The sequence below is a fragment of the Plecotus auritus genome (assembly GCF_963455305.1).
Source record: "Plecotus auritus genome assembly, chromosome: 11".
Taxonomy (NCBI): Eukaryota; Metazoa; Chordata; class Mammalia; order Chiroptera; family Vespertilionidae; genus Plecotus; species Plecotus auritus.
This window is the reverse complement of record NC_137777.1, coordinates 11,796,238-11,808,266: the sequence shown is the minus strand read 5'-3', so window position 1 is coordinate 11,808,266 and position 12,029 is coordinate 11,796,238. Positions and strand designations below refer to the sequence as shown.

Sequence of the window (12,029 nt, the reverse complement as noted above, 5' to 3'; positions counted from 1 at the left end):
GGGAAAAAAAGCAAGGAAAGTTGGAGAGTACTGGGGATTACAAGTTTAATAAAGTAAGTGAGAACAGAAGGCCTCACAGTGGTGACATTGGAATTCAAAATGGTTGTTGAAATAAACCGAATCTTTTTTGTATCCATGAAATCATATGATTTTTCTCACTCAATTTGCTAATGTGGTAAAATACAATTCATCAATTTCTTATAATGTAGAGCCAACATTTTATTCCTAGAATTCAACTTAGTCAATATATACATTTATATATACACTCACACATATCTTCTATATACATAAAAGCCTAAGTGACTGAACAACCGGTCACTATGACAGGCACTGACTACCAGGGGGCAGACGCTCAACACAGGAGCTGCCCCCTGGTGGTCAGTGCACTCCCACAGCCAACCTCCCGCTCTGACCAACCTCCTGTGGTCCCTCCCCTGGCTAGGCCGAGAGACCCCATCAGTGCACTAATTTGGGCACTGGGCCTCTCATATATTTATAACACTTATATTTTATACACTCAAATTCAGAATGATATATTTTGTTTATCTGTGAGATTGGCTTTTCTCTACTATAAAAGTGTTTGTTGTAGCCCAGCTGAGTGGCTAAGTTGGTTGGAGCATCATCCTATGTGTGCACTGAAAGGTTGCTGGTTTGATTCCTGGTCAGGGTACAAACCTGGGTTTCAGGTTCAATCCCCAGTTGGGGTGAGTATATGAGAAAACTGATTGATGTTTCTCTATTTCTCTCTCTCTCTCTCTCTCTCTCTCTCTCTCTGTTTCCCTCTCTTTTCCTCTCCCTCTCTTCCTCTCTCTAAGCATGTCCTTGAGTGAGGATTAAAAAATAATAATAAAACAACTTTTTAGGCTGAGCCTAAGGGGCATACTTATGGATAGGTCATGACTTCAAATTCAAACCCTAGAGTTAAAGAGCTGGAATTAAAGTGCTGGTACCCAAGCTGTTGGCTTGTTAGTGGCTGGGTTGGGAGTTTGAGTCTTCTTTCCACTCTGAAGGAGAATCACTAGATTTTGTTACATATAAAAAGGAACACTTACATTCCTTTCAAACATTCAGAGATTAATCTCTTTGAAGTGTGTTATCATTAAATAAATGATCAAAAAATATATAGGTAAACTCTATCAAACATTCAGGGGTAGATATTTACAATGATAAACACTTTTTTTCTGAGAATGATTTTAGTCATTAATGGAAAATAATGGGATTAATAAAACATTTGCAAACTTGCACATTACAACTATATAATAATGTTTTTGAGAGAGTTCTTTCAAGCATGAGTTCTGAAAAGATCTCTGTTACATATTGAAAAAAATCCACATTTACTTAATAGGTATAAAAATCTCTTTATGCCTGTTAAGTAAATGAATCCTACTATTTCGGTACTTGATAAAAGTATAATTCCATTTTTTAAGGTGATCATTCATATTTACACTAAGCTTTGATATTTTCTACTTACTAGATATCTATATAAAAATACCTTTTAGTCATGAAAAATATCTTTGCATTACAAAATGTAGCTTGAAAGATGTTTATATCAGTTCCGATTTATATAACTTTCTGACCTAAAAATACTGCCTTTTTTGGAACTACACCAAATATATAGCTTGTTACTGAGCTTGAGCCAAACCGGCTAGGGCTGAAATACTTTAAAAAGTCAATTAATTTAGAACACCTTTAATGTCAGTCAAAAGGGTAACATCAGATGGAATACCTCTCACATTAGTGTAAAATCTACACTTGATTCAAAATGGCACATGGAAGATGTGTAGCCTTTCCCTGTGGAAACGCCTCATCTCGCAGCAGCACCAGAGTTTGAATTCCTTTGACAAGGATTTTGTTAACATATTTAACATAACATGATGAATAAGGCTCTACAGTAGCAGATAGACTCAAGAGGAGAAGGTAATTAGATGACATACTTCCTAAGGTTTCTACCAGCCTTCAGTTCTGTGCTAGGAAAGACATCGTAGGTATAGTTTGCATCATTTTGTTGTTCATTCTTATTCCATAGTGATTGTAACTGTGTGACTTTATTATACTGAGCTCCCTAAAATTTGCTAACTCCTTCCTCCAGCCATTTACCTAAAGGTTTATACTTTCATTTTAGGGTCTCATTTCCTATACTGAATTGACCCATTGCTACAATGAAGAAAACACCCTCAAACTCTTTAATGATCATAAACCCTGGTTGTTATTGGCTCTGGCTATTGTCATTAAAGTAAGATCTGTAACCTCAAGCTTCTCTACATTTTTCTGTCCTCTGTTATGACACTCGGTGTCCATTCACCCTTCTATCACCATACCTATCTATGTGGCTGCTGAAAGATCCACAGCTTCTCCTGTTTCGTCTTCTTTTGTTTCAGCTCTTTCACTTACTTTCTCCATCTCTGTTTCAACCTCTTCTCCTGTCTCACCTGGAAAAGTAACCAAAGGAGATATTAAGGTATGCTTATTTAGCATTAACAATAAAGTAACCACAGCTGGTTTCCAATGGGGATAGATTTTTGTTGTTGTTGTTAATCCTCACCCAATAATATTTTTCCCATTGATTTTTTTAGAGTGGAAGAGAGGGAGGGAGAGAGAGAAACATCGATGTGAAAGAGACACATCGATTGGTTGCCTCCTGCACATGCCCCGATAGGGAATTTAACCCTGGACCCTTCAGTGCCTGGGCTGACACTCAACCACTGCTACACTGGCCAGGGCTGGGGACAGCTCTTACTCTTTAGGTCTAAGCAATAGATTTTTTTTTTTTTTTGGGGTGGTTTCAAGAAGGTGATCACCCTGGTTCTCTCAGGTCCTCTGAATGCCAATAACAACACTTCTGAATCTGGACACTGCACATACAAATCTATTTCCCTAAGAAGTCGGTTTGGACAATATTGGCCCCATGCTCATGGGTGGAGCCAAGAAGCAGCTGCCTCTTTGATAGGGACTATGTTCCTATTGACCAAAGTCCTTGTGACCTCCGCATGACCTTCCATGTGCCCCTCACTTCACTCCCTCTCATTATCCTAGGCCCTAAAGACTTGACTTTGCCAACCCTGGTCTAACAAATATATGCTTTTTCTTGTTTCCTCCTTGTTACTCCCAGAGTACTTTTACATATCTTCATCAAAGTGCTTATCTCAATAGACTGTGGTAATTGGTTTAAATTCTGCCTTCTTCCCACTAGACTGTGACCCCCTTGAGAACAGGAGCTATCTCTTACTCCGTCTGCACCCTAGCACCTCACCTATGATTAAGCACATAAACCACTGTGTTAATAAGTGAAAGAATTAAGAAAGAGGAATAAATGCTTCACTTAATTATAGTGTGAAACTAAAATTAGCCAAAATGTAAATCATGTCCCAGAAGAAATGTTATTTTTTATAATAACTCCAATAAAGTACAGTATAGGCACCATTTATTTTTTCTAGTAAGCTACACTTAAAAAATACCATATGCCAAAAACAATACATTTCCTCTAGTATTCTCTTAAAAGTAAAAAGAGTATAGGAGGAGCCCTAGCCAGTTTGGCTCAGTGGATAGAGTGTCGGCCTGCAGACTGAAGGATCCTGGGTTTGATTCCAGTCAGGGGCACATGCCCAGGCTGCAGGCTCAATCCCCAGTAAGGGGCATGCAGGAGGCAGCTGATTGGTGATTCTCTCTCATCATTGATGTTTCTCTCTCTCTCTCTCCCTTCCTCTCTGAAATCAATAAAAATAAAAAAATTAAAAAAGTATAGGAGGACAAGGGCAGAGTAATTTTCTAAGGATAAAACTGGCAAAGATAAAAATTACACTCTAAGATCCATTATTTGTGTGTTCTTTCATTAGGAGGTCAATTCCTCCACTAACCATCTATTCATCTTTACTTTGGAACTTCACACCACACATGGGACCTGATGAAGAGTAAATATGGCAAAGTCCAGAAATTTTAACATGCTGGCTTCAATATTCGGTTCTATTCAATGATGAAACTCTAGGTTAAAAATTTGGACACAGAATGTGCATTAGAAAATGTTGCTGGAAAGCTAAATGTCTGTTTTCCAGATATGGAAACCTTTTTGATTTGGGTCAAACGACCTTCAACCACCTGTAATAGATACTTCAGTGTATGTATAAGCCACTTCCTCCCCCCCAGAGATGACCTCTTATCAAGCCCATCTGAACATCCTGAATCTTTAACAGCATCTCTTACCTTCAATGTTTCGGTCCTCCTTTTTAGAGTGAATTTTCCTGACCATTTCCATGTTTGACCCTGTTTCCAGAGTTCCTGCTGGACGCTCCACACTTCCGACTATTCCTTCAGGTTGAATCTGCTCCATGTTTACCAGACCTTCAGGAGTTTTAGGAACCAAATCATTATTTACAGCTGTTTCCACAAGCTGACTTCCTTCCGGTATTTCCAGAAACCCTTTCCCTCTGGACACTGTTTCTAGAAGTTGGGATTGCTCACCTCTCCCCAGTGTTTCTTGAAGTTGATGTTCCTCAGCTGTTTCAACAGGCTGACTTCCTTCCACTATCTCTGGAGATTCAGTCTCCTTGGGAACTGTGTCTAGGAGTTGGGGTTTTGTTGGAGGTTGTGACTCTCTACCTGCTTCCAGAGGTGGAATTTTTCCAGCTCTCCTTAGAGCTTTCATCTCTCTGGCAGTTTGTGGAGTCTCGGTGTTTCCTGCCGCTCCAGGGGAGTCCCTCTCGCCTGCTGTCCTCAAAGGCTGATGCCTGGCTTCTGTTCCTAAAGGTTCCGTCTCGGCATGTCCTTCTAAAGGCTGGGCCTCTGTCACTGCTTCCACGTCTTTCTTTTCTCCTGCTCCTGGAGTTTCATCTTTGCCATCTTGCTGAAGTGGCCCAGACTCCTTGGGTCCCTCTAGAGGCTGAATCTTGTCGGTGGATCCCAGCGGGTCTGCAGCACCCTTTGCCAGGGGCTGATCATGAAGGGATTTAACATCATTAGCTGTAGACACGGCTGAAATCTTGAGCTTCTCTAATGGAGGAAGGCTTTCCTTTTGTGCCTTGTCATAAATAGTAGATTCTCTTCCCAACGTAAGGGGTTTGGGTTGGACAAAGCAGGACTCACCTTCTTCTGTGGTTGAAAAATACATATTTGAAGTTACTTTTTGATCGTTCATTTGAAAAAGAAAAAGAAAATACACATTCTTGTTTAGTTTCTACCTTGAGAAAGTATATTGCTATCAAGAAGTAGATTTGACAGTTCAAGACAGTCCTGGGTACAACTGAGTACAGAAAGGCCATCCCAGGACCCTAACACTCCCTAATTCAAGTCTCTTTGCTGTCTTCAGCTCTCACACCTCACCCTGAGCATTAAGGTCCTTCAGAATCACAGTGTTTTTTCCTGTCTGCTCCTTATGCACTTTCTCATGGTTCCTGCCCCACATTCTACTTTAGTGCGTTTTGTTTTCTCATGCTCTTGCCCCTGTTCTGCCCTTCTTCCTCCTTAGACGTAGCTGAAGACTTCACCATGTGTGGTCTTTGGGCTGCCTGAAATGTCTCCCTTTCCTCCTAAAGTAGAAGGACCCTCAGTGAAAGGCGACGGCCTCATGACAGAGAAGCCCCATTAGGTCAAGACTAAGATGTCTGGGAAGGAAGGCGGCATGTTCAGTTCAGCCCGAGTCTCATTTCATGTTGGGGGCACAGTGGGAAGAGAAATTAGGAGAGATTTGAGAAGCATGCATTTTAATGATGGCTCTTCCTCTAACTGTGTGACCTGGGGAACTCAGCTCCCAATGACCTCGTCTGTAAAATGGCAGTGAACCTGTCTCTCCCACCCGCCTCAGCGTTCCATGAACCATCGCCTCACATTAAACAATGAATGAAAAGTCAATGTGGCAATACATGTTTATACTCTTTGACCCAGTGATCCTGCTTCTGGAAATTTATCCTAAAAGCATAAATGTCAGGGAAATGCTTTGGGGGAAAGTATATCATCCCAGTATTCTTTATAACAGCTAAAGCTGGAAAACAACTTAAAATCTAAAAATTGTGGGAATTTTTGAGCATGCTTCCTCCTAGTGAGAAGGCTAACCCCTATTTTGTAAAACTACTGTTTGGAATTCTCTGCTGTTTTTTTAGACGGACTCTTATTCTAAAATTAACTTTGCTTTCTAGCCTGCTTTAGCCTGCTTGAATAATGAGGAAGATAAACTTAGCTGTCTGACCTTGTAGGCCAGAGACTAGATATGCCCATAATTTCAATGCCATGCCAGGTGCATTTTTTAATTGGATAGAACTGTGTTGTTTTCAAGGCCAGCAGCGAGATAACCACTAAGCGCACATCAGGCTGGCTATTTAATAAAAAGGGAAGTTCTGCTTGTAGCCTTGCTTAGAATTTGAATTCATTTTCTCTAAGCCCACCGGTGAATGAAGTGTGACTCCAAACTCTCCGGCATTGTTTGATTAGTCTGGTTCTCTGTAACACTAGTCGACTTGGCCATAAATCCCAGCTGCAACTAACAAAATAGCCTTATAAGATAGATCACTGTCAACTTTCCTGATAACAGGATGCAGTTACTTACTCCACCAGGCACCAGGACCCTGTAAATTACATACTGACGTTAATCAAGGAAAACTGCCTTGTTTTAAATTGTTTTAGACTGTGTGCTCTGCAAAAACAGGATGTAGTGAATGGGTTTAAAAAGGTCAGGCACAAAGGGTCGGGGCTGCTCTCTGGGCTTGCTGCGTGGAGAGAGAGCAGTCAGCCGGCCGGTTACTAAAAGGCTCCCTAAATTTTAATTTGGTCTGGACTCCAGTGGTCGTTTACTCGGGTTCGCTCCACAACACAGAGCTTTAGTCTGGTATTCGGATTTTTAAAAAACCAGTCGTTACCCAGCACTACCTACACTTGCACACGCCAGGATTTGAAACCTCGCCAAGTTTGATGCTCTTATCAGTTTTGGTGAGCCTTTCAGCAACCCCCCACAAGTATTAGGTTTTTATTTTAAACTTGATGTTGTAAAACATTAACATAAGTGAAACTGTACACAGGAGCTGGGACACGTGGCAACCTTACAGGAGCATGATTTAACAGAATACAATAAAACTTTGTTTTGCCGTGTTGACCTTTTCCTGTCTGACTAGAAGACCCTCTGAACAACCCAACACTCTCTTCCTGAGCCCATCTTGGCCAAAATTACCTTCCAGTTTCTGTATTCTGTGGGTCCCGATTCCTACTCTCTCTCTCTGCTTTTCTAAGTAGTACTCCCACCGCCCCCCCTAAATTCCCATCTCTGTTTACCCATTCATTCACCCATCCACACACTCTACAGAAACGGATTGCATTCCTCCTAGGTGTAAGGTGATATGACAAGCTCTGGCAGAACCGAACCTCGACCCCAGATAAAACTGGAGCTTGTGAGAAGAGCAGCGGTTCAGGGTCTCACATATTAAGTCCCAGCCCCATCACTTACTAGCTGTGAGACCTTGGGCAAGTTGTGTATCCTCCTCACTAAGCTGCGGTTTTCTAGCTGTGTTTGGTTATCCAATGTTTGCTTTATTTACAAGGTTCTTGTAGGAACTAGATGAGATCATGGGCTAAAAATCTTGGAAACAAGTGGGTGCTCCTATCTTATCTCCTGATTCCTGCTCTGTTCCCATGTTTTGATGCAGCTGCACCAAAGCCTTCAGTTTTAGAAAAAGATTTATTGTATTGTTGATGAGAGTGTAAACTAGTATAACCCCGTGGAAGTCATTTAGGCAGTTATCTATCAAATTATAAATGCACATGCCCTCTCCCACTTCTGGGAAACTGTCTACAGTCACGCTTGCACACATTCAAAATGACGTATGTATAAAGGAATTCAATAGCAGCCATTTGCAACAGGAAAAGACTGAAAACAAATAGGGGACTGGTTAAGGAAATCACACACTGTAGTCTTTAAACAAGTATAAAAAAAGAAAAAGTTCTCTATATACCGGTATAGAAAGATCTCCATGTTGGTAGGTGAAAAAAAACAAGGTGAAGACTATTGGTTATAATACACTATATTTCATGAACAAAGATGGAAGAGAGAAATAATATTTGCAATCTATAAAGAAACTTTGGAAGAATACACAAAAAATGTTTTTACTCTTAGGTGAGATCAGAACTAAGCAGATGGTAGGGCTGGGATAGGAGGTATGATTTGCACTGTATGCATTTTTCAAATGTTTTCATTTTTTGAGCCATATACATAGCTCTTATATTCCATTTTAATTCACTGTACATAACAACCAGGCCTTCCGCAAAGACTTACCAAACATTCTCTGCGTACCAGACTTTCAAGGGAACACAAAGATATACAAGATTCAGTCCAGCTTGGCCAGTGTGTCTCAATGGTTGAGCATTGACCTATGAACCAGGAGGTCACGGTTTGATTCCCAGAGCACATGCCTGGGTTTCGTGCTCGATCCCCAGTGTGGGGCACCCAGGAGGCAGCTGATCAATGATTCTCCCTATTCATTGATGTTTCTATCTCCTTCTCCCTCTCCCTTCCTCTCTGAAACCAATAAAAATATATATTTTTTTTAAATGATTCAGTCCATAGAGCTCTAGCATTTAAAAGACAGAAATCCTATTTGTATAATATCTATATGCAAGAAAAGCCTATAAAATTTCATGTTAGTGTTACTGATGTTTGTTCTTCAATTTTAAAAAAATTGTCTACTTAGGACTGAAATTCACTGTGTGAAAATACTGGTTGAAGACTGAAGGTATCTCCACGATACAAATAACAATTGACGTAACTGTGTGAAATTCAAGCCTCATCCGATTGCCTCGGCAGCAGGGACTCCACACAGTTCGTGTTGAGGCTAGAACAAACAAATGACTAGCTGTGAGTGGAAATGTACACATTAACCTGGCAATGAATTTGTCAATAATTACCATCTATTTACTTTGTCTACTTTTATGCTTACGCTGTAAAGTCTCAGGAAGAAGCCTGTCCAGGTGGATGGCATTCATTTTAGAAAAGCGTTTGGGAAAGAGTTATCCATGAGACCAGGGGCTGGAAGCACTGGGAGGAGGGTTCCCAGGCCAGAGCTTCCAGTCCATTCAAGTCTGTGAAGTCAACAAAACTTCTGTGTTCAGAGTCCAACAGCTACTCATGGCACTGAAAAGGACAGAAATTGCCCTGATATTTACAACTTGCTTCCACAAACAAGAAATTCCAACTTTAACTGTCTTAATTGTCCTTTGGGGAGGGGAAGCATTCAGTAAATATGAAGTATAATAGAGTATTTATTGTAATCTCTAAATTAAATATATTTTACTGACTCTTATTTAGAGATAAATATTTATTATAACATTATAGCTGTAGTACTTATATATGTATAAATTACATATATCATATTTGTATGCTTACTGTAATATATATTTAATTTAGAGATCACAATAAATACTCTATTATACTTTATATTTCTTTTGTTGTTTGCCACCCTCTAAGGGCAATCAAGAGTGATGCAAGGCCCTAACCGGTTTGGCTCAGTGGACAGAGCGTTGGCCTGTGGACTCAAGGGTCCCAGGTTCGATTCTGGTCAAGGACACGTACCTTGGTTGCGGGCACATCCCCAGTAGGAGGTGTGCAGGAGGCAGCTTATTGATGTTTCTCTCTCATCAATGTTTCTAACTCTCTATCCTTCTCCCTTCCTCTCTGTAAAAAAAATCAATAAAATATATTTTTTTAAAAAAGAGTGATGTAAGGCCAAAAGAGATTTAAATCTAGTTATCACAAGCTGGTTTAAGGAGGAATAGGTCAAGTTCTGGAATCAGAGTACCTGAATTCAAAGCCCAGCTCTGACTCTTAAGGAGCCCCTAACCTTGGGCAAATTATTTACTCTTCCCTATAAAATGGGGAAATCATAACACTTAGTCATAACATTGTTGTAAGGATTAAATAAAGTAATTCATTCACCAATTCTATACCAACCATTGTTAGGCTCTGGGGAGCACAGTAAGTAAGTGTATGTACAGGACATTTAATAAACTTGGACTGTTTTTATCTAAAAGCATATACACACTTGAGATTTTATATCAAGAAGTTTTGACCTGCAGAAACAGGAATGAATTATTTACCTGGCCTCCAGTATCATGGAGGTGAAATGGTGATGAACGTACAATAGTATCCAATTACATCAGAGTATTGTCTGAATGAGGCTCAGAAGCAAAACACCTGTTGATTGACTCAATATGTGCATTGAGCATATTATGCAGTATATTAATTAAATTTCTATGCATCGAAACTGATTGTCAGGTATTTCGACATTTCTTTCAGAACATCTGTGTAAACTTAGAACAGCAATGAAAGCATGAATAAACACTGAGAGAGTGCGTGTGACTCAAGTTTATGGTTATTAATATTAGTGATAATTTTTCAAAGGTCATTCACTATTTTATGAGAGGATTAAAAACTCCATTCCATCTATTAGATAATTTTGCCCCTCCCCAAGGGCAACATTCCCTACAATACATGTTTTTATCAATTTAGAAATTGATACTGACGATTTCATGCTCTGCTGTTTAAACCAAGATGCTACTCCTAGGTTACCTGGGACAAAGCAGGGGATAGGAGAAACCGAAATAATACGCTGTATCTTCCTCAAGCTTTTCCCTTGGAACAGAATGCAAAAGCAACCTGGTCTCACAAGATAAAGCATGAAACATCAAGGAAATTGTTCCTTGCACTGGCCTTCTGAGAGCATATTTGGGGTACAGCTGCTTTCATCTCTTTGGGAGGAAGGCTGGTACGTCAGGAATGGGTTTCCATCTTTTCACATTGTTGTCAGTCAGGAGGGGTTTAGAATCACTTTTATATATGGCTTTAGTTTTTTGCCTATTTTTAAATTTTGTATTGCTGTTATCTACTGAAGCTAGAAATAAATGATTATAGACCATGAAAATGACTTCAGTATAACATTTCTGACTAAGACTCAGCGTCTGAGCTTTGAAACAGCATTCATGGAAACCGTACTACAACATCAGAGGAAGAGATTTCTGTTGTAGGAATAACACAGGTGCTAAAGAAGACCTGTGAAAAGGAATTAGAGTATAAAATTTCCCTAAAGTTAGTCTTGAAGAACGCAAACTAGCTTGAAGGAATTTGCTTAACCTTCAGAGGTTTGTCCAAAATGTTAGCCATTCAAAACCTAAGAAGTGAGTCAGCTGTAAAAGCTAGTCATTGTCTACTTCATTAATCTGCTTTTATTCTTTTCACAGCACTTATCACTGTCAGAAACTATCTTTTCTTGTCTGTCTCCTCCACCTCCAAACTCCAAAAGTAGAGTCTCTGTGGTGATGGGGGCAGAGGAGGAGAGTAGTCACTTGGGTCGCCAGCATCTAGCCAAGCACCTGACTATTATACTGTATACGTGACGCTCAAAATGTACTTGTTGGATTTCTTTGTAAGATTCAGTGATGGCCACTTTCATCCCTTGCGTATTTGTCAAGGAAAGGAAAAAGTGTATCTGACCTCTTGTTCGAAAGTGCAGGGACCTATCTGAAGCATTGACTGTCCATCTGTGCTTTCTGCACTTTGCCTTCGCTAATGCTGAAACACTGACCCTCCAAGGCGGAGAAGGTCTGGATAGAAAACGGGTGTACATCCCCCACTTACGACCACAACAAAATGGTTCCCAGGGAATTCACACTGTTCTATAAAATGAAGTTTCGTTCTTTTGGTAAATTAAATAGCATCTATTGTCAAGGACAGGAAATTACTCATCTATTTCAGAGATTTTGGGACATAATGCCCACGAGCACACCGGGGACGGAGTAACCCCACCGCCGGACCCTGGCCTCGCGCATCGGGGCGCACGCGGACCGCTGCCCCCTAGGTCAGCAGCACCGCTCGCAGAGGAAGGCGCACGGCGCTCAGGGTTCCACTCCCATCCTCGGGGAGGAGCCCGCCCCCTGCCGGGCGGGTGGGCACCAATCGCACCTTTCGGACCCCGCGGGGAGCGAGCCGACCCGAATCCCTGCTCACCGCTGCGGAGTCTGCGGCTGTCGCCGGCCTTGCTGAGGGCGCTGCTGGAGCAGCCCAT

The 12,029-nt window shown here is 40.8% G+C and overlaps 1 protein-coding gene across 1 annotated transcript in view; it reads right to left on the bottom strand.

Annotated features, from left to right (window-relative positions):
- The window catches only part of ERICH5 (glutamate rich 5), a gene marked incomplete at its 5' end in the record, with an annotated part of 25,785 nt that extends 13,756 nt beyond the window's left edge, over nucleotides 1-12,029 (bottom strand). The window contains 3 exons of the mRNA XM_080646588.1: nucleotides 2,319-2,429; nucleotides 4,198-5,082; nucleotides 11,972-12,029. Coding sequence (XP_080502714.1) covers nucleotides 2,323-2,429; nucleotides 4,198-5,082; nucleotides 11,972-12,029 — 1,050 coding nt within the window. The 3' untranslated portion in view covers nucleotides 2,319-2,322. The remainder of the gene's footprint in view (nucleotides 1-2,318; nucleotides 2,430-4,197; nucleotides 5,083-11,971) is intronic.